Raw genomic sequence first — 24976 nt, forward strand, 5'->3', positions numbered from 1 at the left:
TTTAAATTATTTTTTTGTATGAGTTAGATTAGAAGTGCAATTGGTGTATGAGGGCAAGATATACGTAGAGAAACCTGTCGCTGATTCTTGTCTGTTAGTTTACATACTCAAACGACTTTGGAATTTCTCTATCCATCCTCATTACTGACAGTTCTCACATCCTCATTCGTCCAACACTTTCTACTGATGTACAAACAATGAAAAGGTCTGTCATCTGTTTTCTGTCACTTTAAATTAGTGCTTTTTTTCAGATTTTTAACTTTCTGTGGCTATTTTTATGTTACTTTTTTTTGACAGCAATGTCTCATCTCTCAGTCATTGTTAAACAAGTCTGGCCCTGTCTGTGACCTTTCTTACGCTCATAGTTAAGGAATTTAACGTTATAACCCTGGAGCACCGTTGTGGGTTAGAATTGATTGTGTATCGCTGATCAACCAAAATTGTCAGCCGAGGCTATTGGTTTCAACACAACATTTCATCTTCCTTTTTGGAGTATTTTTTTTCATTTATTGCATTCTGTCTGTCAGTTTCTATGACACAGTTAAGACTCATTTACTGATGTTATGTCTTGCTTGTTTAAGGTTTGTTTTTTTTTTCTTTTATGCATGGCTATGATTTCAGGCATTTAAGAAATAGGATTTTAAAGGTGTGGTCAATAGCTAATAACTACATACTGCACTTGTTAGCGTATCATTATTAGTCTGTTGACACTAACCTGATATTTATTGACACATTGAATTGTCAATAGAATCATTAATGAACCGTATTGCTAAAGATGACAAGCATTCATAGAGCAATACCATTGCTTATAAATAGTTGTAATTCATTTTTTAAAAATTATTCATAATTCATAATTCATTTTTTTCATAGAACGGCCGCCTTCCTTGTGATGCAGACGTAGAGAGGCTAACACTTAACGAGGGTTACGTCAACGGGACACATCACGTAAGAAAATCATGATCAAATACAACTATTTAATGATAATCAAATATAGATGGTGCCCTTGTGAAGGGTAAAAAAAAACAAGAAAAAACCCTGGAATGTATTTGCGCAGTTCAGGATGGAGCCTGGTCAGATGGTGCAGGAGACGTACGCAGCCGTGCAAGAGCCCCATGAGTCCAACCGTGTGGTATCTGTGGAGACCAATGATGATGGCACCCCAAGACGCACAGAAACCACGGTATAATGTAGATTGATATTTGTGCTCTTCACTAGTGCAGTATTGATTGGTTAGGGCTCTTTCACACCGGTAATTCACCCTTTAATTTAAATGAATACATGGATTTGTTCATTCCATGTCCATTTCAAAGTGATTCATAATGTATCAACAAACGTCATTCCTTTCTGGCATTGGTCACTAGTATATACATAAGATAAAGCTTTTCATGGATGGAGCAAGTGATTAAAAAGCAGAGCTACAATACAGTTTAAATACAAAATGGATAAAAATCTATGTTGTTAACCCATAATTATCTGGACGTTATAGCAGGCTACAACAAATCAAAGAGTAGTCAAGTGCATGTAAAAAAATGTGACTTAAGCCAATTAAAATTTGAAAATACAGTATGTTTAACCAAAATGTGTCCTATATGTCTACCTCACGCATAGCGGCGTTGCCGAATGCAACCAAACTGTTGAAGACTGTACTGTGTTCTGCAACTTTTCGTGAGTAGACAAACATCACTGTCTTCTATCCCACCTTGCCTCTTATACTCTAGGTAAACAAAGTAGGAAAACCCACTACCACTCGCACAGTCATCCCATCAGTATCCGACACACTTTCCTTGGATGGTGGGGGTTCGGTGACTGGTATGGGAGCGTATGTCCCACCCATGGACCGGGGATACAGGCAGCAACCTGCAGTTGGTGTACCCATGGAATACCCCACCCAAACTGTGCCCCGCAACTACCAATATGGACCTCCAGGTGGCTATGAGGACTACCGTGCTGGACCCCCGTCTGAAACATACGCAAGCCTTAACAGGGGTGCTCGAATGGATGATCGCTATAGGTAGCACACCAACTTTTGGCAACATTTTTTTTCTTTTTTAATATTAATTCTGTAAAATTTTCATTTCCGTTTTTCTAGACCAGTCCACCCAGATGGGTATCGAACTCTGGATCCAAGCTACAGAGCACCCAGCAGGAACCAGATAGATCCATATGCTGCTCAACCACAAGTAGGATTAACAGTCAGGATTTCGTGAAATTATTACTCACCCATATCCAGAACAATGGCCAACACTCAAAAGATCAAACTGGAACAAGTCGAAGTCAAAAGCAAAGTTTTTCCTAGCTCAGTTTACTTGATAATGCCATTTTCTTTGCCAATTCTTTGCTTTTGTACCATATACTTTTACTATCTCAGTCTACTTCTACTTCATACACCCGATATGCTAGCTAACAGGCTAACTAATTTTCAATCTGTAATAAATGGCTCATTCATTCAGACAATATCTAAAAAGCACAATGATGCAAGCATTTCTCAAGTCAGTGTTCTAAAAGTTGCTTCTCGTTTTGGTTTGTTCATACTTCTATTATGTGTGTGTATGTATGTAAGATTGTTGTGTGCGCAATTTATTTCAGGAAACCACCTTATTCCCAATTTCCCACAAATACTGGGTCCCGATATGACAGTGCTTTGTTTATATATTAGTTGTTTGTTTTTTAATTGCAATTTCCCCTTAAGGCCTTTTGTTTCTTCCTTAAATGTTTAAGTACTGGTAATCATATTTGTACAAGCAGTTATGACTTGTTGGCAAAAATATATATTTTTTTTATTGAACATAAATTTAATATTTGGGATTGATGTATAATGTACCGGTAGGTTTAAATGATGATATTTCAGATTAAAATATCCAACAATGCCTTTTTAAAACTTCAACAGTTACTGGAAATAACAAAGTGCAATACGTTCTCGTTTGTAAATGACAGTTAGCCAAGGTTAAAAGTCAAATTTAGCTATCTAAGTGTCATTTTTTTATGTTTTTCTTCTTCCTAGGTTGGACGAATGGGAAGTGCAATGGAGCTTTCATCAGTGCCAAGGTTCGCTCCAGAGCCATATGGAATGGAAGATGATCGCCGAAGTATGGGATACGATGACCTTGACTATGGCATGGGACATCCTGTCCACTACAGCACGGTGCCCCGTAACCACCATGGATTTCCCCAGGGACCACCACGTCGGACTGGGTGAGTTGTACATGTTATGTTGATTTTTACTTTTCTGAATAATTCAATGTTGATGTGATGTCTTTCTACTGTATGTTCATGCTCATGAGTGAGCAACATTGGGATCCTTTTTGCGTGTGTGTGTGTGTGGATTGATTGATTGATGATTGGTTTAATGCATTGAACAAATAAACAAAAGCAAAAGAAAGGATCAATAAAAGAAGTTCACGACTTATCTCATCCTACCCCCTTGTTCTTTATAAATAAGAGATAAAAAAAAAATCGCGTTTGCAAGTTTGATTGTTGTATACTCTGTATATTAATTGAGCCGTTTTAAATTCAACTAGAGCATGAAGTTCAAGAGTGTTTAGTTTGATAAACAATTGGTTTGTTGGCGCTACATATTTGGAACGGTTAATAATCAATTTGTATATTTGTAGTTTAAAAATCAGCTGAATGTTTCTTTTATAGGTATTACCCCATAACTCCAAACAAAATGCCAGATATAGCAGTAATAATGAATAGTATAATGTTTGTGTTAATTGGTCATTTAGAAGATACTTTGCTTTTTACGAGATACGACTACAGTAGTTTTATATATATTTTTTTATATTATATGAGATTTCCAGCATATTTTTTTTCAATTATTACTCCAAGAAATTTTGTGTTATTTACTCCTTCTATTTAAATCGAATTAATAGTAATTTTGATTTGGTTTATTTTGTCTGGTATAAAAAAAAAATAAAAAAATCTGTGTTTCTATGTATATGTTCATCTCTCTGCTCTGGTTCTTTCATCTCAGGAGCTATGAGGGCACACTGGATGGTGATATGAGCGGTCCAGGGGACATGTACTATTGGGGAGGAGGTGTTCCGATGGCACAGGGGGAAAGAGGAAGCATGGCGTCGTTGGACAGCACTCTGAGAAAAGGTCCAGGGCCAGGTGGCTGGCGTCAACCAGAGCTGCCAGAAGTTGTTGCCATGCTCAACTACAGGCTGGATCCAGTCAGGAGCAATGCTGCTGCATACCTACAGCATCTCACTTATAAAAATGATAAAGTAAGACATACATGCTATGTATTACATGTAGTTGTATAAGGCCTCTCTATACTGTGTAGTTTGGGTAGAACAGACTAATTTAAGTAAGTTAAGTCTTTTTTGCAAGGGAAAATGCCATCTCCACAGCACATTCCTGCTTGCTGGGATTGCGTTATGTTTCTTGTCAATAAGCTTCTTTTGTCACATTTACAGTGGTTATTTAAATTGTGAGGGTGCTCTCATTGTGTGCTTATTCACACGAGATGTACGAGATCCATGTGCATCAAGTACTTAGCTAAAGCCTTTTACTTTTAGGTGAAGTCAGAGGTTCGACGTCTCAAAGGCATCCCAGCGTTGGTATCAATGCTTGACAACCCTAACAAAGAGGTAGGTTAAGTTTCCCCATGGTCTTATGTTTTGGGAACGATTATTTCTATTTTTTTTTCCAGTCAAGTTTGTTTTAGTTACTAAGTAACACTGAAACTGTTTATTAGTATGTATTATTCTCCTAAGTTCTCATGATTATGGAGTGAAGTGGGGCAGGAATAGATGTTTGCTTCAGCATTTCCGTACAGGGCTTCACTGTTCTTTGTAAATTCTCGTAGGTCAGCATTTACTCTAAACATAGTTTGTCTAAACATTCTTTGGTCCTTCGAATGTAATTTTAGAATGAGCAGATGTAAGCTATTGGCTGATGTAAGTTCGAAGAACAGCAATCACAACACTGCTTGAATTAAACTATGCTGTATTGGAGCAACGAAGTGTCCTAATTGGAATATACTCTGCATACTAAGCTGAGTTGATGTTATGTGTCTATTGTGTGTGTGAAAAGACTTTTAAGAAGCTGGGTGCCGAAACACGGATGTGACATTTTTTCCAATTATGGAATGTAATCATCTCAGCCTAATATAAATTTTGTGTGTTATAGGTGCACTATGCAGCCTGTGGAGCATTAAAGAATATTTCGTATGGTAAAGATCCAGATAACAAAATTGCCATCAAGAATTGTGATGGAGTGCCTGCCCTCATTAGGCTTCTGAGAAAGACTCATGACCAGGACCTTACAGATTTAATTACAGGTTAGCCTCACATGGTCAACACCTGCAAATACGTCATCATTGACTTTTCCTACATTTCTGAGGCTTGTTCATTAAAAATCTATAATTGAAATAAAAAATGTCTCAGGGACACTTTGGAACCTGTCATCCCACGACTCTGTCAAAATGGAGATTGTGGACCATGCATTACACGCCCTCTCAGATGAAGTGATGGTACCTCGTTCAGGCTGGGAGCGGGGGAGCAATGGTGGTGGTGGGGAGGAAAACTGTAAGCCCAGACACCTGGAATGGGAAACAGCTCTCACCAACACAGCCGGTTGCCTGAGGTATGAGGACAAGTAATACCAAACAATGTGGCATTGCAAAGTAGATGAGCTGTTTTTGTGTAACTTAGAGCAGATGGAAGGTGGAATGGGTTAATTTGATAAGTTGCTTACTCAAATACAAATTGTTCATAATTGAATACAAACAAACCACAATGTTGTCATGATTGAAGAAATTAGGCATGGGGAATTTCAAAAAGCTTTGAATACAGTGTGAACACTGGGGTTTTTCCCCAACATTGCTACAATGTCTATTAATTCTCTGGTACATGATACAGTATGTATGGTTTGCTCTTCATCTGTACTTAAAGGTTATGCAGATGAATAATTTTTTTTCCCCTCATAGAAAAGCCTTAAATGTTAAGTAATGATATTAGTAAAAGAACAACCCACAATGGTCAAAGAAATAGCTTCAAACACAGATAACATTAAAATTATGAAAAAATAACCCATGAAAAGAAGACATTTTCGCTTGGCCTGTGATTGAATGATTTTAGCACATATGAGACAGGTAACATCTTTTAGACATTTGTTTTGTTATTCATTGAAGTTTGAATACATTTTTGAAAACGTTGCACATTTACTGCAGCACAAGCATAAGGTTTAGCCAATTAAATATCTGTGCTCCCTGCACGTGAGGATGTAACCTTGGGAGGACATACATACCTGTCCGCTTGATAAGCACATTTTTCTCCTCCTTTTGTTTCTTTTCTTAAAACTCTTAAAGAATTTAACCTAGGTTGAAATTTGAACTGCATTTCATACGGTAATTATTTTGGTTTGTCTCCTTTCCTTACTTTATCTACATTTATATGTGCCGTTGTCAAAATTCTGCCCGACAGAAATGTGAGTTCTGAGCGAAGTGAAGCAAGACGAAAGCTGAGGGAGTGTACGGGGCTGGTGGATTCTCTCATGTACATCGTCCAGTCCCAGATCGACTGTAAAGATGTCGACAATAAGGTACAGTCTATGCAGGCTTTCTCCACTGGGGCTCCGTTAACATTCACATAGGAAAGTCTAGGTTTTTGACGCACCTACTATTTTGTTGTTCGTCGTCCTGTTATTTCTCTGCAGCTTATAGAGAACAGCGTGTGTCTGCTGAGAAACCTATCCTATCACGTGCATCGTGAAATCCCTGGATGTGAGCGGTACCAAGAAGCTGCGCCGATTAACCAGGGCCCGGCCCCATCCAGCCAGAAGGGTGGTTGTTTCAGCTCACGCAAGAGTAAAGGTATATTTAACAGAAAAATGTCATCTATTTAGTCAGGTTGAATCTAACTTTAAAGTTGCCACTCTCGGCCTTCAGGGACATACTCACCCAAAAAGATGTTCAAGTTTGCACAGGAATGTTAAGTGAAAGAGACAGAGAGAATCTTCCAGCTGCTGTGTATCGAATTGGATATTATTAAATTAGTTTAAAGTGTTAGTTTAAAGTTAGTTCATATTTGGTATAACCCTTACTTGCAATAATTTCATCAATGGTGCGACCCATTTAGTTCACTGAACTGCTGCATATCTCATTTATAATGCTTTTCCATGCCCTCTCTGCAGGCTCTTTCAGATCTTGCTTGTTTCTGGGCATGTTTTCCTTCTTGAGGTGGTAAAATTCATGCTCCATTGATTCAAGGTTTTTTGAACTACTTGGCCAGTCTAAGACCTTCCCCTTTTTACGCCGTGGAAGTCCTTTGTGGTGTTCATAATGTCTCTCCAAAGTTTTTTTTTTGGGGGGGGCAAAATGTTTTTTGTAGAGATCATAATTCATTCTGCTGCAACCAAGTCACCATGTTTCATTTTAAAATTTACATCAGTGGTTCTTAACCTTGTTGTAGGTATTTAACCCCAGCAGTTTCATATGTGAACCCTTCTTAAGTTAAAAATTAAGTGCAACTACGTGGTTGACACATTCCGCGCATGCTAATTCTCTACATTTCTGCAAGATTCAAAAATAAGTCAAAAGGTCATATCTGATCAAGCAATTGTTTTAAGAGTGTTTCCAGATATGATTTTCAAATGTCCTAATATATAATAAGTATTATTAAAGTATCAAAAGAATTTCATATGTAAATTAACAGTTGGGATGCCTTTAGTAGTTATAGTTGACAAATGGCTTTTTACCCAGTAAGGTACACTGCTAAACCTTGTGCTTCGTTGTTAACACATATGATCTTTCATTCAGATAATAAGCTTCCATGTATGTAGTTTCTCCATCTCATGTTACTGAAAGGGATTTTTTTTAAACTAATTTGAGACAAATACAGTATTAACTACAGTAAGATGGGTGTCCTCTCCAGGAGGTGCAACATGCATTTTTCTTATTATTGGGGATGCACAGTCAAGACTGATACATGACGAATGTTTACGTGCTGATAAGCATCTTCATGTTTAAAAAAACAAACAAGAACAAAAAAAACCCCAACATTGTAGTGTCCTTCTATTGTTTTCATTAAGTCTTCATGAATGGAATGTCATGCTGCTTATTCTCGTGCATGGAATCGGGGCAGGTGTTGACTCAGTATCTGAAGTTGTGGATTTCCTTTTTGCTTTAATGCTTTCTCTGCTCTACTTCCTCTGACCCTCTGCACTTTTTCTCCCCCTTTCGGCGCTGGGCTTCAGATGAGTGGTTTTCCAAAGGTAAGTTCCTTGCCATGGTGTGCCTTTGCGTCCGCTGCCAGAGATAGTAGTCACTGTAGTTAGTAGTAGTTGTAGTAGTTAACAGATAATAGAGCTCTCCTTGTACTAACATGCAAATCGTCTCTCTGAAAGAACTTAACCAATTCACTAACAATACATGTGGAATAGTCCCAAGTAATGTTCTTAATTTTCTCACTTTAATGTCTACTCCAGGAAAGAAAGACGAAGATGCAGCTGCAGACACAATCGACATTCCAAAGAGAACGACACCTGCTAAAGGTAAGTCCCGTTCAATCAACACCGTTGATTGTTGTTACGCTCTCAGGTTTTGTCTCATACTCCTCTCCCAGATTTGAGTAGATAGGTTTCCGATTTCTATACCTGCTGCACTAGCCTGTTTCTGCCCTCCGCTCTACAGGCTATGAGCTCTTGTTCCAACCAGAGGTGGTTCGCATCTATACCTCTCTGCTGAAGGAGTCAAAGAACCCAACCGTGCTGGAGGCCTCGGCAGGAGCTGTTCAGAATTTGTGTGCTGGACGATGGACGGTAACTTCTTTCTTTGAGTGCTGAGTTTCATTTGGATGTTTAAAAATGGAGCGGTTCTCCAGTTGTACAACTATGAATGCAAGGATACATGCTTTCTTTCGTGTCAAGTGTTGACCTTGTCAAATACAGTGGAACCTTAGGTTACTTTACAACTTGTGTGGTTACTATAAATACACTGTGGAGTTGGGTGATATGGTCTGTAAATTGACAGTTTTAAAGTGTCTATACTGAAAACGAAGATACGACTATGTCAGCATTTCATTTAAATGGCTAGCATATTTTGATAATGCGTGGAAAGTCTTCAAGAAAAAAATGATTGTGTTTCCTTCAACAGGAACGCAAACATAGAACAATATGAAATAAAACAGTAAACTATTAAGAACGTACCCTCCATAAATAATGACTACATCTGAAAATGTAAACATAATTTTGAAATTATGATCCTCCATAACATGAACATCATTGCTACTTGTAAACATGCATGATCTAAAGCTAAAACCACTGTTTTGAGCGGGTGGATGTATGGCTCGTTTGTATTGGCCAGTTTGTGCAAACTCTATATCGTCACTAGGGTGCTACTTGTTCAAATAATTTAACAGAATTTTTGCCCCTGTTTTTGAAATCATACTTTGGACAGCTTAGTTTGCTCCATGTCGCTTTGGAGATACTGTTACACAACCGATGGCGAGAAACACTTGTTAAAATGGCTTCATCTTATGAAGATACCACCAAATCATGGCTGCTTTTAATTGTTTTAAGATTGGGTGGACATGTTCAAATTGTGAATAGTTGTGATTCATATGCGGAGGTGATTGATTTGTGCTACATGTCAATGAGGTGACATCTTCTCTGACTTCATTGAAGAGTGAACATGTTGTTTTTCCAAGCACCAATCCATTCATAGCCTTGTTGAGGAACGGAGATAAACTTTAACAAACAAACAAACTTAACAACTAAGCAACTTTAATGTGCATCCTACACCACTCACCCTTACAGCATGGCTTGTGCAAAGGAAAATGCTTCTGTTGTAACCTCTTCCAACCTGACTGGCAGCTGAAAATATATGTATATTTTTGCAGTATGGCCGTTATATCCGTGCCCTGCTACGCCAGGAGAAAGGTCTGCCCATGATGACTGAACTACTGGCCCACGGCAACGACAGGGTGGTTCGAGCCATGTCAGGAGCCCTTCGTAACCTGGCGATTGATGCCCGTAACAGAGACCTACTGGGTGAGGCTCGCAGCTTCTTAAAGAAGAAGATATGTTTTCCAATAGACCTGGAAAAAAAAGACGCATTATTGACATCGTTAACATTTAGTTTATGCTCTTTATTACTTGTATGTCGGCAGGCAAGCATGCAGTGCCTCACCTTGTGGCTAATCTTCCTGGTGGCGGTCAGAGTCAGCCCGTGCGAGCACTGTCAGAAGCAACAGTGGTGTCGGTGTTGAGCACGCTCCATGAGGTTCTGGGCTCAAGCTTGGAAGCTGCAAAGACTCTCAGGGCCTCACAAGGAATTGAGAGGCTGGTCCTCATCAACAAGGATGGGTAGGGTGGTCTATCGGGCATTAAACTTCATCTCAGGTTTGTTTGTAGGTTTTAATTATCCCTTTTCTGTCTCATTTTGGTATCACCAGAAATCGTTCAGAGAAGGAAGTTCGTGGTGCTGGGCTGGTACTGCAGACTGTATGGGCCTACAAAGAGCTGCGGCGCACATTGGAGAAAGATGGATGGAAAAAAACAGACTTCATGGTCAACTTAAACCCTCCCAGCAACAACACCAGGACTAACGGAGGATATGAGGACAGCACTCTGCCGCTCATAGACAAAGGTAAGACTGGACAAAGTGGACATTTCAAATACATTTCTTTTATTGGCTGTCAGTCTTCTTTTGTGTTGTTACTTAAAAGAAAATTTAACCAATTTTACCCCCCACGCAAACACAAACATGCTAATGTCTTTGCCCTTATTTGTATGAATTCTGCCCTGTGAATACGTGAATCATTTTGTTTTTTCTTAGGCTAGGTTGCTCATTCCTTTTGTATCTGTCTTCAGGTGGCAAAAGTGAACGGGAAATGATTCCAATGAATGATATGGGACCAGGCGAGTATTTACTTATAACTCATTTGTATTACTGATGTTGATTACAAACTACAAACACACTAATACTGCTGTTTTGAATATGTTCGTCCCCTTAGATGCTTACTCCACAATGGACCAACGAGCGAGAAGAAACTCTCTGGAGAACACTATCGAGCCTGATGATAAAGATGCAGGACAGGTATTGGACCCTACATTTTTATGGAGTTTTTCTTGTCAGAATTTTTTTCTAGTTAAAATAAAGTATTAGTCAAAATCAGCAGTTTCAGTGATTCGATGGATGTTTTCGCCTTTGCTGTGCTAACAAAGAAACTTCAGGAGTAAGTGAGGTTGCTGCACACAATGCGGCAGAACACTAAATACTTGCACAAAATTCAAAGTTGTGACACAAGATTTCACAAATGACTTTGTTTCAGCCACTGGTTTTGCTAAATTTAAATCGGAATATAATGTGGTGACATTGGGAAATCCTATCTAATCAGAAGGCACAGAGGTTTTTGCAGGTGAAAAATACATTTCGTGTATGGTGTAACAATCGATGCATTTGAATTACAGTGAATTGCGCGATTGGCTGTCTCGTGTCGCCTGATTACCCAATCAGGTTTGGAAGCTAAACAGGAAACAGATCAAAAGTGCACATTTCAAAACAAGATATGATATATATATATATATATATATATATATATATATATATATATATATATATATATATATCTTCATTTCGGATATCAAAAGGTGCTCTTAGAGTGTTAAAGCTTGCTGACCCCTGCATAAGGTGAAAGAAGAGGGCACAGACAAAATTTCAGGTTTTGTCAGCTAAACAAAACAATAAACCTTTGAATATCACAACTTCGGCCTTCGCGTAAACTTTTGGTCATATTTCTATAGAGTCGTATCAACCCTGTAGATATTTGCAGCCACAAATTACAGTATTTTTGCAATCTTTCTTTGGAAGTTGCGTTTTTACATGTGATTCTTGCATTCGTTCCCATATTAACAGCGGCGAACGTTACTGTGAGAAGGGACGCGCTACCACACGCCCACAGAAAGCATGTCTCGTCACGTCTTCATGGAGCGCTTGGTTTATATTTGTCTGGCACATATCTCACGGCTGTTGCTTCACCTGCTTCATGAATTCAAAATGAACTAACGTTTTGTGACCTTCTTTATCCACCTTTGACCTTTTAACACTTACTAACATTGTGAATGTTTTTGCCCCTTTCTTACATTCTGTCTGTCCCTTTCTGCCACTAATTTTCTTCATGGCTTTTTCCTCAATCCCACATTCTTTCTCTCCTTTCTTTCTATCTCCCAGGGAATGAGGTTTGGGGAAAGGCAAGCCTCTTTGCCTCTAATGGATTCTTATGATGGTTAGGCCACACCCACTAAACTGCATGTCAGCGCATGGTATGTTTGTCTCACGTAGTCGCGTTCGATTCACCTGCACGGCCTTGTTTTTCTCGTAGCGTCACCAGTGAGCTTCCAGTGTACTGTAGTAACAGTGATCTCTAAATTGCTAATTTTGTGACATAGTTGTCAGCATCTGCATGATCGGGTTTTGTCAAACATCGGCTGTGATTTGAATAATTCCTTCTGGCAATTTAATTCTTCTTCCCTTTTTGCTTTCTTACAGAAAAACTGATAGTCTGCATCACAAAGCGACATCCGCCCGCCCACTGCCTTTGCTGAACTGACAAAGAGGGACCAGAACACTACCGATGGGACAAACCACTACCACCGTTTTCTTATGCTCCTCTGCCCTCATGCTTCTGCATCGCCTCTTCCCTCTTAATGACAGTCCTCCTTTTGCAGCTGACAAACCAATGAAACTCCATAAAAACTGGAAAAGTAATGTGGCTCAATGACAACAAGATTGTTCTCCTGTCCTTCGTCTCTGCTTCACGACACTACGACTTGGCCTGGAAAACACTAATGCTCTGTTTCAGGTCTGACTGTTTGGGAAAGAACATGCCGTTTTGGGGAAATTGTAAAATTAGTATTTTTAAAAAAAAATTCCCTTCCTTCTTTAATTGGTGATGTGATACAGAAATATCGGTTCCCGTAGAAAAACTCTGGATTAATCCCGACACATGGATTTTTGTTTGGTAGTGGTTGTTCCTGTTTTGGATCTGTTCTTTATGACACGTACATGTGCCAATTGGCAAAGCCACCGCTACAACTGCCATAACTGAATTCCCCCATTAAGAACTTAAAAGAAGCTTTTTGTATGTACAGTCGTTCTTTGTAAAAAGTCCATCACTAAGATGCATGGGCATGCTGCATTTTCTGTATTTGATATCAATATAAAGGTGTGTAGGTTTTGAATTTGGGGTATCCTAAGATTTACTGAAAGAGTTCAGTCTTCACCCGGGACATCTGATATACAGTATATCGTTATCTACCGCTATTTACCACAACTTCCTTACATTTGTGATTCAACGGAGGCATTTTCCTTTTTGCAAGTCCATATTCTGAATGTGTAATACAGTACTGTTTTAACAGTGATTGTGTGGGCCAACTGGAGTGCCTTGATTACTCAGGACAGGTATGATGGGTGTGTCGAACCATAATGTGGCTTGTCAATCATCTCAGTATATGGAATGCTGGAGTTTTGTGTTCTACGAGTTAATGGAATGTATCTGTTTTTCTAGTAGGCCTTGATTTTTGTAAATGTGGTTCGAAAACAAAACTCTTGTGTTCTGTATGTGTGTGCCACAAACACATCGCCTACCTGCCTTTAAGTATACAGAACAGCACATGGGAGAAGAAAGTTGTTCTTTTTTACCCACATTCTCAAGTTCTGTGCTTATTTTGTTGAGGACAACACACACGAGTGCAAAGTAAGATGTAGATAATATAAAAAAAAAAAAAGAGAAAAAGCACGAGGTGATGTTTTGTTTCTCTTTGCTTTAATTTTTCATGCCAACTGCCTAATTTTCAAGTTGCCTTGACTAGAGGACTTAGTAATGCTGCTTTCGAGGAAGGTGGGAAGTCAGAAGTATCCCACTCGAATTGTCCCGCCTTTGACAATTGAGTCCCAGGCGAATGTAAATGAGAAAGAGGACTTTTGTTTGGTGTGTGCTTCATCACAACACTTTGTGATCTTCGTAATTTCTTTTATTTATATAAATGAACATTTGATCTTCAAAGCATTCTTGCAGGGCGATAGCAGCACATCTTCACGAGGTCACTACAAATCCCATTGTGAAATGTGAATATTTGGAATAAAGAAATTGATTTGATAATAAATGTAGATCGATAAAGGTTTCTAATCTTGTAAATTATTTTTTTTGGGGGGGGGTAATGATAGGACCTGAAAATACTACTTCCCACCTTCCTTGAATGTCACATCAAAGAATAGCAAATTGCATTGAATTGTGTTGGGTTGTTTAAGAAGGCATAGACAAGACATTTTCTGTAAGGTAGAAGAGAAAAAAAAATAAAAGCACATTTATACTATATATAAATATATATATACAAGAGAATATTTGTTAATTTTATGGCTATGTATTTTAAATGTTGATTTGGGTTTAATTGTTTTGGGTGCTCTGGGTGAATACATATGCAATCAGTTTTTGTTAGATTGAAAACACTTGTCTTAATGAAAAAAAACTTCAAAAAGATCCAACTTCTACATCTGCTATTGGTTGAAAACTGATTACTAACTTACACTTCAGCATTTCTGCCTTGGCTCTTAAAAGTTGCACATTCTCATTTATGAATGACTCATGTAACTAGCAATATTGTTTTTAATAAAATAAGAAAAAATCAGCCTGAGTTGCTTTACAGTGATTAATGAAACATCTTTGCAATCTTGAAATAGTCTCTAACCCACTGTTTTTTAGTCTTCCGCTGTGACGTCATCGCTACTTGCCAGGCCAGATTTGCCCTTTGGCGCCAACGCCATGGTCACTTTGTGAAAGCTGAGCTCAGACCACGTTAGTAACAGGCATATTTAACATACATTTCCATTTTCTGAACTTAGTGCATTTTGCACAGACCTCCATTGTATTGAAGGGAACAGTTAGAGTGACAATAAAATGTTGGTAAGTTTATGCTCGCTGCGCTGTTAGCAACGTTGGATGACAATTGCCTTAATTGACGAGTCGTAGTTGGTTTGCGTTTGATTGGAGCCTGTCTACTCAATCGACACTAGCGATTAGCTAGCGAGCTTAAGTCTTTCAATACTGTAGTTTGAAGCAATCGGGATAATCGTCGAGTTTAAGAAAAAATGAATTTAATATTGAGCCGATGTATATATGGTTGTACTGTAAACGTTTCCAATTTAACCACGTTGACATAATTTGAGTCCTTTGAGTGTTGCCACCTGCTCAGAATCATTAGACATTCAATGTTATAAGCTGGCGACTTTCACCTTTTTCTACCGAATTTTGTAGAAAACAGCATACATTAGAAGTGAGAAAGTAGATTGACTGTGTGGGTGTTTCGATTATGTTTGCAAGCAACCCTCTATTGCTCCCAATGCCAATGGGAAAATGCAACACTACCAGCTATGCGGGCATGAGAGGAAACTTCTTGAAGAGCTTCAGAGACAGCAAAACAGTGCACAGTTCTGTGACACACTGTTGCAAACTGAGGGTGAGGCCCAAAGGTTTAAAACTAAAAAACTTTTTTTAATGAATCATTATGTTTTTGTTTGGAGAATGTGATCTGATTGCTTTCCATCTTCGCCCTGTTAAGGTATCTCTGTGCCTACCCATAGCTGTGTTCTAGCAGCTCTAAGCCCTTACTTGTCTCAGAAACTGTCGGCCACACCATCCCCTCCTTATGGGCAAAAACGCCAGCTCCGGCTTCAGTCTTTGAAGGCCCACACCCTGTTGAAACTGGTTGGTCTACTCTACTCTGGGGAGTTGGAGGTAAAAGACACAGTGGAAAAGAATGATGTGATGGATGCAGTCCAGAAGTTTGGGATTACACCCCTCATAGAAAGATGGAGAAATGAGCCTCCAAAGGAGGTGGAAGCCTACGAGAATCAAGTTGGGGATAAAGTTGCTGTCGTTGAAAGTTCTACATGCAGAATAATGAAAGATGCACGAGTGTGTCTTGAGATTGCAGGAAGGAAAGATGCACGTTGTACAGTGGAGGAAAGAAGTTGTGTATCTATAGGGACGCAAACATCATTAGAAAACCAAGCTAATGCTCAAACCCCACAGCACATCACAGTTAAACTCCAAAACATCCCATTAGATGAGTTTGAGTCTAGTTCACGCCAACCCTTTGCCTCTGTAACAAATTCAATATCAGATGGTGAAGCGTCCAGCTATTGGACCTGCCGTTCCAACAGCGACACTTCCTTCTCTCAGAGGCGTCAGCATGGATCTTCTGATTCTACTGGCAGCACTCATTTGGTGACTCAAACAAAGGACAAGAGCAAAACAAGCACCGATGAAATGAAGATGCCAGAAGACCAAAATACTAATTCAACAGCGAGGAGTCCTACAGTTGTCAAGGCAACAAATAAGAACCGGGTTAACATGAAACTGATGGAGTCAACACCATGTTCTGTCAAGGTAAATAGTTAAAGCTAATTGTAAACATGACACATACTCAATGTTTTTTAACCATTATTCAGGCATGTTGTTGCTTTTGATAGACATTGGTTCCCGACATTGTCTACATATAGTTTCTGCCCAAATTTGCCGTACTGAAAAAAAGTACCATTTTTCAGGACTGCAGTGTCCAAATACCGTGGCTTGAAAACACCCTCCGTAATGGCCCTTTATGACAGTCAAAACACAATTCTAGGACTTAGTACTATCACAGCACGGCTTTTAGAAGTCAAATTACCACTTAATCTTGTTTGTTATTATGGTGAATTCCTCACACTTTTTTTAAACTTCATTTTGAGTCAGGATGAAATAAGAACTGTGGTGAATTTCTGCTTTGCAGGTGAAGCTTAGGAGGAAGACAAAAGTATGGGAGGTTGTAGCCATTCAAGAAGAGGATGAGGCAATTTCGGGGGGGTCCCCTGTATCTAAGGTACAGTAAACACACTATGTAAAAGACTCACTAAGCTTGCACAAGAACAGCATTAACACCTCAGTTCATGGATGAAATTCACAACTGTAAGAAATGGTCCCTGCCAGCTTTGACACAACATTACAGTGTGTATTTGTGGACTAAAGCAAATGGTAAATGGACTTTGACTTATTTAAGTGGATTTGGAAACAGGTGAACATTTGTTAACCTATTTGACAAAAACTACACCATCTGCTGGTTGCTAACACGTGACCATAGTAATGTCTCCATGTAAGCAGTTTGGAAAATTGATGGAGGGATGTTTGAGTATTAAATGTACGCCATTATGCAACATAACCCTACTGTAATGTTGAAGATGCAAATTTCTATAGGGCTGCTAATGAGGTCATATTATCACCATGTAAAATTTAATCTAAGAATTTTGTGTTGCAAGAGTATTTGCTATTTTTCGTGTTAATATTTTAACATATTAAATCGCAAATGCATTTGACCACAAAAAGAACAGGAAAATGCTTTGATGGTTCACTTTTTTTTTCATTCGAAGTTATACACAGGAAGACTCTCAAAATCGATATTCTTGGCTACTCCAACTAAATTTGTCATTTACACAAAACTTTATGCGCCGACATGCGAACCGCTTTTCCACAACGGGTCACATACGTTGTTCTAGCATTTAAATAAATACATTTACTTGGTGTGTTTGTGTTTGTTAAGAGATTTCCGTACTTGTAGTCTGATGGCTGGTTATCATTGTAGGAGGCTCACTCAACCGCAACTCAGACGTCGCATAACAGTTTACAAGCTGAACCCAACAACTCCACTCATGCTGTATCTGAAACATTAGACTACGTCATTGATTGCACTGATCCGGACCAAAATGGGACGCAGCCATCGGCACCTGTTGTACAGACTCACAGCCTTGCAGAAGATTCTGATGAGCGAATAGAGAAGTGGTTGGAAGACATCATGAAGGGTCTGAACATTCTGCCTGACTTGGGAGTTCCAGAGGGGGACACGGGGCAAAGTAAGACAGCTGCCCCTTCAGCTCAATGTCAGTATCCCCAGAAGATTGCGGAACAAAATGTTGAAACGTCAACGTTCTCAGGTATTTGGACGCATGCGTATCTTTTTTTACTTGACACTTTTTGTAGCCGCAATCAAATGTTGTGTTGCTGCATATGTAACAGACCCAAATAGAGCAACATTTATTTCATTAGTTGAATTTCAATCAGTTTACACATTTGCTGTAGCATTCACTTGCACAAGGTGCTGAGGTCTAAACGAATTTTGAAATCTAGAAAAGAGTGCAGACTTACATTTGTTTCAATAATTTACATGTCTCGTTTTCCAAATGTGGATGTTGTGCGGTGTTCATATAAACTACAAAGGATAGGGGAAATAATTGTTTTTCGAATGTAGCACAATGCTGATGTGAATAATTCTGAATGAAGAAATGTCATACAATCATTGTTTAACCCATGAGGTTCACGTTTAGTTAACAATTAAGCTATTAGAGACATAAAACGATACCTGTCATAAAATTATCAAAATAATTTCAACAAGTTTCATCACCGGATATTTTTTATATATTTTCGATATCGTCCCATCTAACTATTCAATAGTCTTATTTATGTGCTTTTTGTCATAAGCACACTTTTATTTATTTACAATGACACTGTGATAATTCTGACATTATGTTAATAATATGGACATTCGGATATTTACAGGATGTAATTTTCTATGTTAGCATCTCTGAATGTGTTGCGGTTAAACATGTTGGTACAACTAATGCTAATGCTGGTGAAACCAGCGTGTTACTAGAGCTACCCGCTGGTGGTTCGCACCTGCATAGTAAAATGCCATGAATCTTAGCACGATACTTTGTGCGATACAGCCTGATACTACGATTAAAAATCTGAGAACTTAAAAGCTCCATGGAATGTGGCAGGTATAATAAGGACAATCAAAGTCTGGATGTTCATTTTCTACATAGAAATAGTATTAACAAACATATTACTTCCTGATTTGTATTAGCACGTACATAATGTTACTGTATATGTGTCTTATACATGTAATAGTGCCCTTAAGGTCACTTACAATGCTTCAACTATATTCCATGAGTAAGTGTAAGAGGAGCTTACTGTTGACTACAGCAAAGTTAATGACTTTCTATTAATCCTCTAAGACTACGTCTTCTTGATGAGCACTTTTCCTGCCCCCTCTAATATGAACACCTAAAACCGACCCACTATCAATTGTTTGCAGTGACAGGTTATATTCTTGTTGCATTTTAAAAATACTCATCCTTTATTATCTTTTTATTTTTGTTTTTTACAGCTGAAAACCAGCTCTATCGCAAAAATCTGCCGCCAGTTAATTGTAGTGGTGTTAAACTCCCACAGCAACCATTTCTTCCTCATCCCTCGTCTGTAAGATCGGTGGGGCAAACAGATGGCTTGCTCCACCATGAACGACACTTCCCGCTATTCCAGGAGAGGCAGCCCTTTTCTTTGTTCTCGCCACCTTGGTTGAACGATTTTCGGCTTCCTCGATGCCTCTCTCCAATAGAGCCATTTCCTTCAGTAGGAATTGAGGACCCAAGTCTAAGCAGTGATCAGTTAGCTTGCCACGCAAGACCCTTGCTACCAGAACATTCTAAATTACTCATGTTTCCACTTGCTCATGGAGAAAACAAACAGCCAGCTGTATTGAGGATGCAACGAAACCGCTGGCCAATGCAATGTCTGAAACAACTTGACTATGAACCACGGCAAAGCCAACACTACACACTTCCTTGTATTAAAAACAGGGTGAGAGCGTGTCCAACTGCTGCTGAAAGGAAGGCTTACCCGCAGAGATCAAAGAGGACTCTAGTCCATGAAAAAGATGTTATGGATGGTCCTATAGTCCCTAAAAAGAGGAGAGCGTTTGTTGATTCTCCACGAGATGCCGCCGGTTCAATCAGTGACACAATCAAACAAGCTATGAATATTTGCTCAGTTAGTTTGTCAAGAAACAATGTCCTGGCGAAGGAAAGAAATATTGCCACAAGTTCCCTCAAATCGCCATCCATTTGCTCGAGACCACAAGATCAACATTCAGCCTCAAATGATCATTCTAAAGACAAAACCAAAACTGGTGGACCTCAAAAGTCAGCAACAAGATACAAAGCGCGCATCATGACTAAGGGATTTCAGAAAACAATACAAGTGTCACGGGGGGACACATGCCCACAAAGTATCACGGATAAAAACTCTAAGGTTCAAAGACCTACTGTTGCATCAAAGCAAGTCTCTGTCTTTAAGCGGAAACGAGGGAGACCATCGAAGACGATTGAAACACGTATTCCAGTTGCATCAATGAGTGGAAAGCAGAAAAAAACTGAAGGGGAAACTTCACGGCTAGATCTCAAAAAAAGCAATGCAACAAGAGGAAAGGGCCCCAAAATGAGGAATGGTAGAGGAAAAAAGGATGCGATTACCTTGAAAAGTGCTAAGAGATCTTTTCAGGCTCCTGATAACAAGACATCCAAACGAAAAGTTGGTTTCAGGGAATTTCAGAACTTAATAAAGGCTCACAACATAAAGAAATGTGATCAAAGCCAAGACATTGGTAAAACCTTGAATGGTGAGGATCCTGAAGGCGTGAATGTTGTTCAGCTTCAGGAAGATTCCCCAGTACATGGCAACTTTTCTGTTGATCAAAATCGCCGTCAATTTCTCAATGAGTCAACAGATGAAAACGACAGATTACAACAGCAAGGCTTGGCAAGTTCTTCCAGAGAGGGGACCACATTCTTAAGTGACGAGCAAGCTTATGTGGATGAGGTCAAAAGATCATTTGCTCATGCTGAGATGGACCAAACACAAGATCGCCATGGGCAAGGTATTATCGTACCTTTATCGTTCAGCATTCGCTTGTGTTCATTGAAAGGCCACAAAAAAACTCCATTGAAATTGATTGCCTCTTCTCTTGATTTGCAGGATTGAAGTCTGTAGTGATGCCACCTAAACATGAGAACCCAGATTGCTCTCCAAGTGACGCAAAGCCATGCTTGCAAAATATAATATCCTTGGAGCCCAAGCTAAACTCCCAAACCATTGCTTTCACCGGCTTACCAAAGAGCTCCGAAGGCAGCCAAGAAGAGCTCATCGAGGTAGATGTTACACTCTCCTCCCCAGAAAAAATGTCACCAGTCAGGCAAACTGAGTTCATGCTCATCCACACTGATAGTACACAAAGTGAAGAGGAGGAAGAAATTGATGTGATAGGAGATTAGACAGATTGGCGTTTGTATGCATACATACTTTTTTGTTGTTGTGTGACTCGTGGCCATTTCTAATGTTCTCTTTGTTGGGCTTTTACTTCAATTTCATGCCCGTCAGACTTCTAATTGGGTGACCATATTTGAATAATAGACTTTCATATCTTTCCTGTTTGTTTCATCTCAGTGGTTTTGTTAGTGTAAAATGGCAACATAAGAATCACAGATTTTAGTTTTTTATTTACTATCTGTTAAAGTATGTAAAATGTTGCTTTTTATGTTGTATGTGTGTTTAAATTGTTTTGTTTGACATAGGTGGCCACTGAAATGTTGAAAGCATTTTTCGTAGTATCTTTGGGGGGTCTGTATTTTCAAAACTTGCTGTTCATTTGCTTTGTTGTCATTAATTACATGTACATACTGTACATCACACTGACATGTTTGCCTGAGTGTTTTTTTAATGTATTTAATCCATCCATTTTCTACAGCCGCTTAACCTCTCCAAGGTCGCAAGCTTGCCAGTGCCTATCCCAGCTGTCTTTGGGGAGTAGGCGGGGGACACCTTAACTGGTTGCCAGCCTAATGCCAATATATAATTTGAAAAGTGAAGCCATTTAAATTGCCACTCACAAAACTTGCTTAACTTGAATACAATTAAATTTCCTCTGCCTTTTCACGCTATGTTGTGTCTACATCACAGGCATCAAACTCAAGGAGGACCGATATCCTGCATGTTTTCCAGGTTTGTGTCCCCAACACACCTGGTTCAAATGATTAAGATCCTTTTTAAGCTATTGCAGTGCTTGCTCATGAACTCATCATTTGAATCAGGTGTATTGGAAAGAGAAACCTGGAAAACATGGATGATACCTGCTTTGGAGGACTGGAGTTTGGTACCTATGGATAATATACATTGAATGGTTGCTGCATCTTGTAAAGGTTGCTCACTGTGGGACTCGTTACTTCAAACACCGATCCTGGCGTCTAAATATGCACTGGTGGTAACTGCGAAACGAATAAAAGTTATCAGTCAGAGGCAACGCAAGGTGGCTGCATTCAGCTCCCTTCAGCCACGACTCGAGGGCCGACCGGCAGTACATATTCACTACAGTAGAGGGAGCGCTGTAACTACGCAACTACTTTTGAATGTAACTTTATTGACAGCGGAAGAGGCGGCGGAAACTGAATGCACGTGTATGCTTTGGATTTGAAGGTTACATTGACTAACTTGTCAGAGAAACAGGTCAAAAGCACGGTGTGTTCGCAGTCAGAAAGATTGCACTGCAACACAGTCATGGATCCCATGAAGGCGCAGCAACTGGCGGCGGAGTTGGAGGTGGAGATGATGGCTGATATGTACAACCGGTAAAGTCTGAGGCAGCTAACGCGAGCTAGCTTCTGCAGTAACAACCTCTGGTCATTCATTGGAATACTGTTCTCTTGCTTAGCGTTGAGACTTAAAGACGTTTAATCGGGATAGGTATCTGCAACAGTGTTGGCTGAATCCATTACAAATGCTAAGTTGTAGATAAAACTTCACTTTAAAGGGAAGCTAGTCGATCAGAACTGTTTTCCCCTGGGATCCGCACTAATTCACGTTAAGCACAATAAAGGCAATTGACAGTTCGCATGAACTTTGATAGCGTGTCCACTCGACAAATATAAAATAACGTTTATTCTGGGTATAATCACGATTCAAACTATTACAGTTGAGTGAAACTTAACAATTGTAAAGAACAAAGCCAAAAAGAGTCTCCCCACACACGTACGTACACACGCGCGCTCGCACACAAGTATTAAACAACTCTAACATTCAATTTACAGCAATGCTCTTTCCAATACGTAGAGGGGTTGGGTAGTTCACCGCCACGCGAGTGTTACGTTCACTTCCTTTATTCCAAACCTCAGAAGATCCTGTTGCATAACATGGTGTGATGGTTTCAAGCGAAAATGCACATAAATGCAACAAAAATCCCACACAGCGAGCTGTGATAACATTTTTTTTACTCCCCTGAATTTGGCAAATATGCCTCTGATTTCACTCAAATGATTTCTAACGTAAATCATGTTTTTAGGACTTCTTCTGTTTGATTGATTTGATAGTTTATCTTGTCACAAAGTTTGAACATTTTCAATTTCCTTGAACATGCTCAAAATGTCCTTGCAACAAAAACAGTTGGTGAATGTTTGGCGAACATTTTACAACCGTGAACAGTGATGAAAACGCAATACTCCGGTACTTTGAGAGTTTTGCCCCTCGCAACTAAGAGACCCAACTGTACACAGTATTTTTTTCATATCTCACTAAAAAATATGACTTCTCGCAGTATAGTAAAAAGTTACCCGTGTGACGTGAAACACTCCAGGTAATAATTCATCAAATGCATTTTTCCTTTGCAGAATGACCAACGCCTGCCACCGAAAGTGTGTGCCACCGCATTACAAAGAGGCGGAGCTGACGAAGGGAGAGTCTGTGTGCCTGGACCGCTGCGTGGCCAAATACCTGGACCTCCATGAGAGGCTGGGGCGCAAGCTAACGGAGCTCTCGGTCCAAGATGAGGACATGATTAGGAAGGCAGCTGTCGGCAGCGGATAGCGTCCCCGAGAACAGATACGATGCCGTAGACTGACCGAAAAATAACTGCAACGAAATTAGCATGTGTGGATTCTTAAAAGGACTTTTTTTTTTTTTTTTTATTCGAATGGTGTTTGTGGGCACCACAGAATTGAAGTTCATTGGAGTCCAGTCGAAGAAACCTTTTGCTGCATTTGAATTTTGAAGAAAGCGCCTGAGCACTTGCATTATAAGGACACTTTCAGAAATGGTCTTAACCTCTCTGGATGTGGACTAAAGCATTCAACCAGGCCTCATCGTTCAAAGTGTAGTCCTGGGATATATTATTTTTATTCTCATTTTTTAAATGCAGTACATGTGGTATACAAGATCTCAAATAACTTTGCATCCTTAATTCAGGACTTACTTTACCTTCTGTTGACCCACTTGCAATTGTTACATGGTAATCTGTCAACTTTTGCCTGAGCCATACAGACCCTTTCTGTTTCACGGTGAGAAGTTTACTACCCTGCTATCTTTGGGTCAGTACCACAGGGAAGCTCGTATGCCTTGACTGGAATCTCTCAAATCATAGGTGGTGAACTCCAGTCCTCGAGGGCCGGTATCCTGCATGTTTTCTGATTTTGAATGATTAGCTTATTAGCAAGCTCTGTTGGGGCTCGAAAATGATTCTAATCATTTGAATCAGGTGTGTTTGAGAGAATGTTGGAAAACATGCAGGATCCTGGCCCTTGTGGACTGGATTTCGACACCTGTGTCTTAAATCATGCTGTTAGACTGCTATTAGTTGTTTAAATTTAGCTGCTCTTCTGCTAACAGGGGACACTTAATATACATTTCAACATTCAACCTTAATTCTTATGACATGGGTCATTGTTAAGTGTCCTTTGTTTCCTTGAAAGGCACTACTATGGACCCCTGCTGTTTGTGAGGGATAGGAACTGGGGGAATTTTGTTAATTATAATTATGATGTGTTATGGTTTAATGTTCTCCCGCAGCCTGCCTGGCTCTCTCTCTCTCTCTCTCTCTCTCTCTCTCTCTCTCTCTCTCTCTCTCTCTCTCTCTCTCTCTCTCTCTCTCTCTCTCTCTCTATCTATCTATCTATATATCTATATATATCTATATATCTATCTATATATATATATATATATATATATATATATATATACATACACACACACAGTATATATGTAGTTTGGGTGGAACAAGGTAACAATAATACCTAGAGGGGAAATATGTCCCTTAGGTGAAATGGCGGGTGCCAAACTTTATA

At 39.4% G+C, this 24976-nt stretch overlaps 3 protein-coding genes across 11 annotated transcripts in view; all 3 read left to right on the plus strand.

Moving 5' to 3' along the window:
* Window positions 1–14634, plus strand: part of ctnnd1 (catenin (cadherin-associated protein), delta 1) — a 29189-nt gene extending 14555 nt beyond the window's left edge. For 5 of the 8 annotated variants that reach the window (XM_088419185.1, XM_088419191.1, XM_088419186.1 and 2 more), the window contains 21 exons: window positions 871–945; window positions 1055–1180; window positions 1719–2011; window positions 2090–2180; window positions 3002–3192; window positions 3974–4229; window positions 4524–4595; window positions 5137–5287; window positions 5394–5592; window positions 6432–6549; window positions 6664–6820; window positions 8203–8220; window positions 8434–8499; window positions 8639–8766; window positions 9846–9996; window positions 10116–10311; window positions 10401–10594; window positions 10819–10866; window positions 10962–11044; window positions 12179–12233; window positions 12497–14634. In XM_088419185.1, coding sequence (XP_088275311.1) covers window positions 871–945; window positions 1055–1180; window positions 1719–2011; window positions 2090–2180; window positions 3002–3192; window positions 3974–4229; window positions 4524–4595; window positions 5137–5287; window positions 5394–5592; window positions 6432–6549; window positions 6664–6820; window positions 8203–8220; window positions 8434–8499; window positions 8639–8766; window positions 9846–9996; window positions 10116–10311; window positions 10401–10594; window positions 10819–10866; window positions 10962–11044; window positions 12179–12233; window positions 12497–12552 — 2724 coding nt within the window. In that variant the 3' untranslated portion in view covers window positions 12553–14634. Of the gene's footprint in view, window positions 1–870; window positions 946–1054; window positions 1181–1718; window positions 2012–2089; window positions 2181–3001; window positions 3193–3973; window positions 4230–4523; window positions 4596–5136; window positions 5288–5393; window positions 5593–6431; window positions 6550–6663; window positions 6821–8202; window positions 8221–8433; window positions 8500–8638; window positions 8767–9845; window positions 9997–10115; window positions 10312–10400; window positions 10595–10818; window positions 10867–10961; window positions 11045–12178; window positions 12271–12496 lie in introns of all 8 variants that reach the window. The other 3 variants (XM_088419189.1, XM_088419190.1, XM_088419188.1) reach the window with 3 other exon arrangements.
* A 131-nt stretch (window positions 14635–14765) lies between these two features.
* Window positions 14766–21557, plus strand: LOC148420849 (uncharacterized). 2 transcript variants are annotated; one of them, XM_088419758.1, is made up of 7 exons: window positions 14766–14909; window positions 15327–15462; window positions 15565–16394; window positions 16774–16863; window positions 17620–17968; window positions 19201–20748; window positions 20847–21557. In XM_088419758.1, exons 1-7 carry the CDS (start codon window positions 14904–14906, stop codon window positions 21140–21142), a joined length of 3255 nt encoding a protein of 1084 aa, XP_088275884.1. In that variant the 5' UTR covers window positions 14766–14903; the 3' UTR covers window positions 21143–21557. The 2 variants fall into 2 exon arrangements, with proteins under 2 accessions (XP_088275884.1, XP_088275885.1); XM_088419759.1 differs by having other exon boundaries at window positions 14798–14909; window positions 15375–15462.
* Window positions 21558–22278: 721 nt separating this feature from the next.
* Window positions 22279–24485, plus strand: timm10 (translocase of inner mitochondrial membrane 10 homolog (yeast)). The gene is made up of 2 exons (XM_088419943.1): window positions 22279–22492; window positions 23528–24485. Exons 1-2 carry the CDS (start codon window positions 22314–22316, stop codon window positions 23721–23723), a joined length of 375 nt encoding a protein of 124 aa, XP_088276069.1. The 5' UTR covers window positions 22279–22313; the 3' UTR covers window positions 23724–24485.
* The last annotated feature ends 491 nt before the right edge of the window (window positions 24486–24976 follow it).

This window comes from Hippichthys cyanospilos, chromosome 7 (genome assembly GCF_059441005.1).
Source record: "Hippichthys cyanospilos isolate Australia breed blue-spotted pipefish chromosome 7, RoL_Hcya_1.0, whole genome shotgun sequence".
NCBI classification, from domain to species: domain Eukaryota; kingdom Metazoa; phylum Chordata; class Actinopteri; order Syngnathiformes; family Syngnathidae; genus Hippichthys; species Hippichthys cyanospilos.

Coding starts and splice junctions, on each gene's coding strand:
- LOC148420849 (XM_088419758.1), top strand. Junction 16,864..17,619: donor GGGGGTCCCCTGTATCTAAG/GTACAGTAAACA, acceptor TTATCATTGTAG/GAGGCTCACTCAACCGCAAC. Junction 17,969..19,200: donor TGAAACGTCAACGTTCTCAG/GTATTTGGACGC, acceptor TGTTTTTTACAG/CTGAAAACCAGCTCTATCGC.
- timm10 (XM_088419943.1), top strand. CDS start 22,314: ATGCACGTGTATGCTTTGGATTTGAAGGTTACATTGACTAACTTGTCA. Junction 22,493..23,527: donor ATGGCTGATATGTACAACCG/GTAAAGTCTGAG, acceptor TTTCCTTTGCAG/AATGACCAACGCCTGCCACC.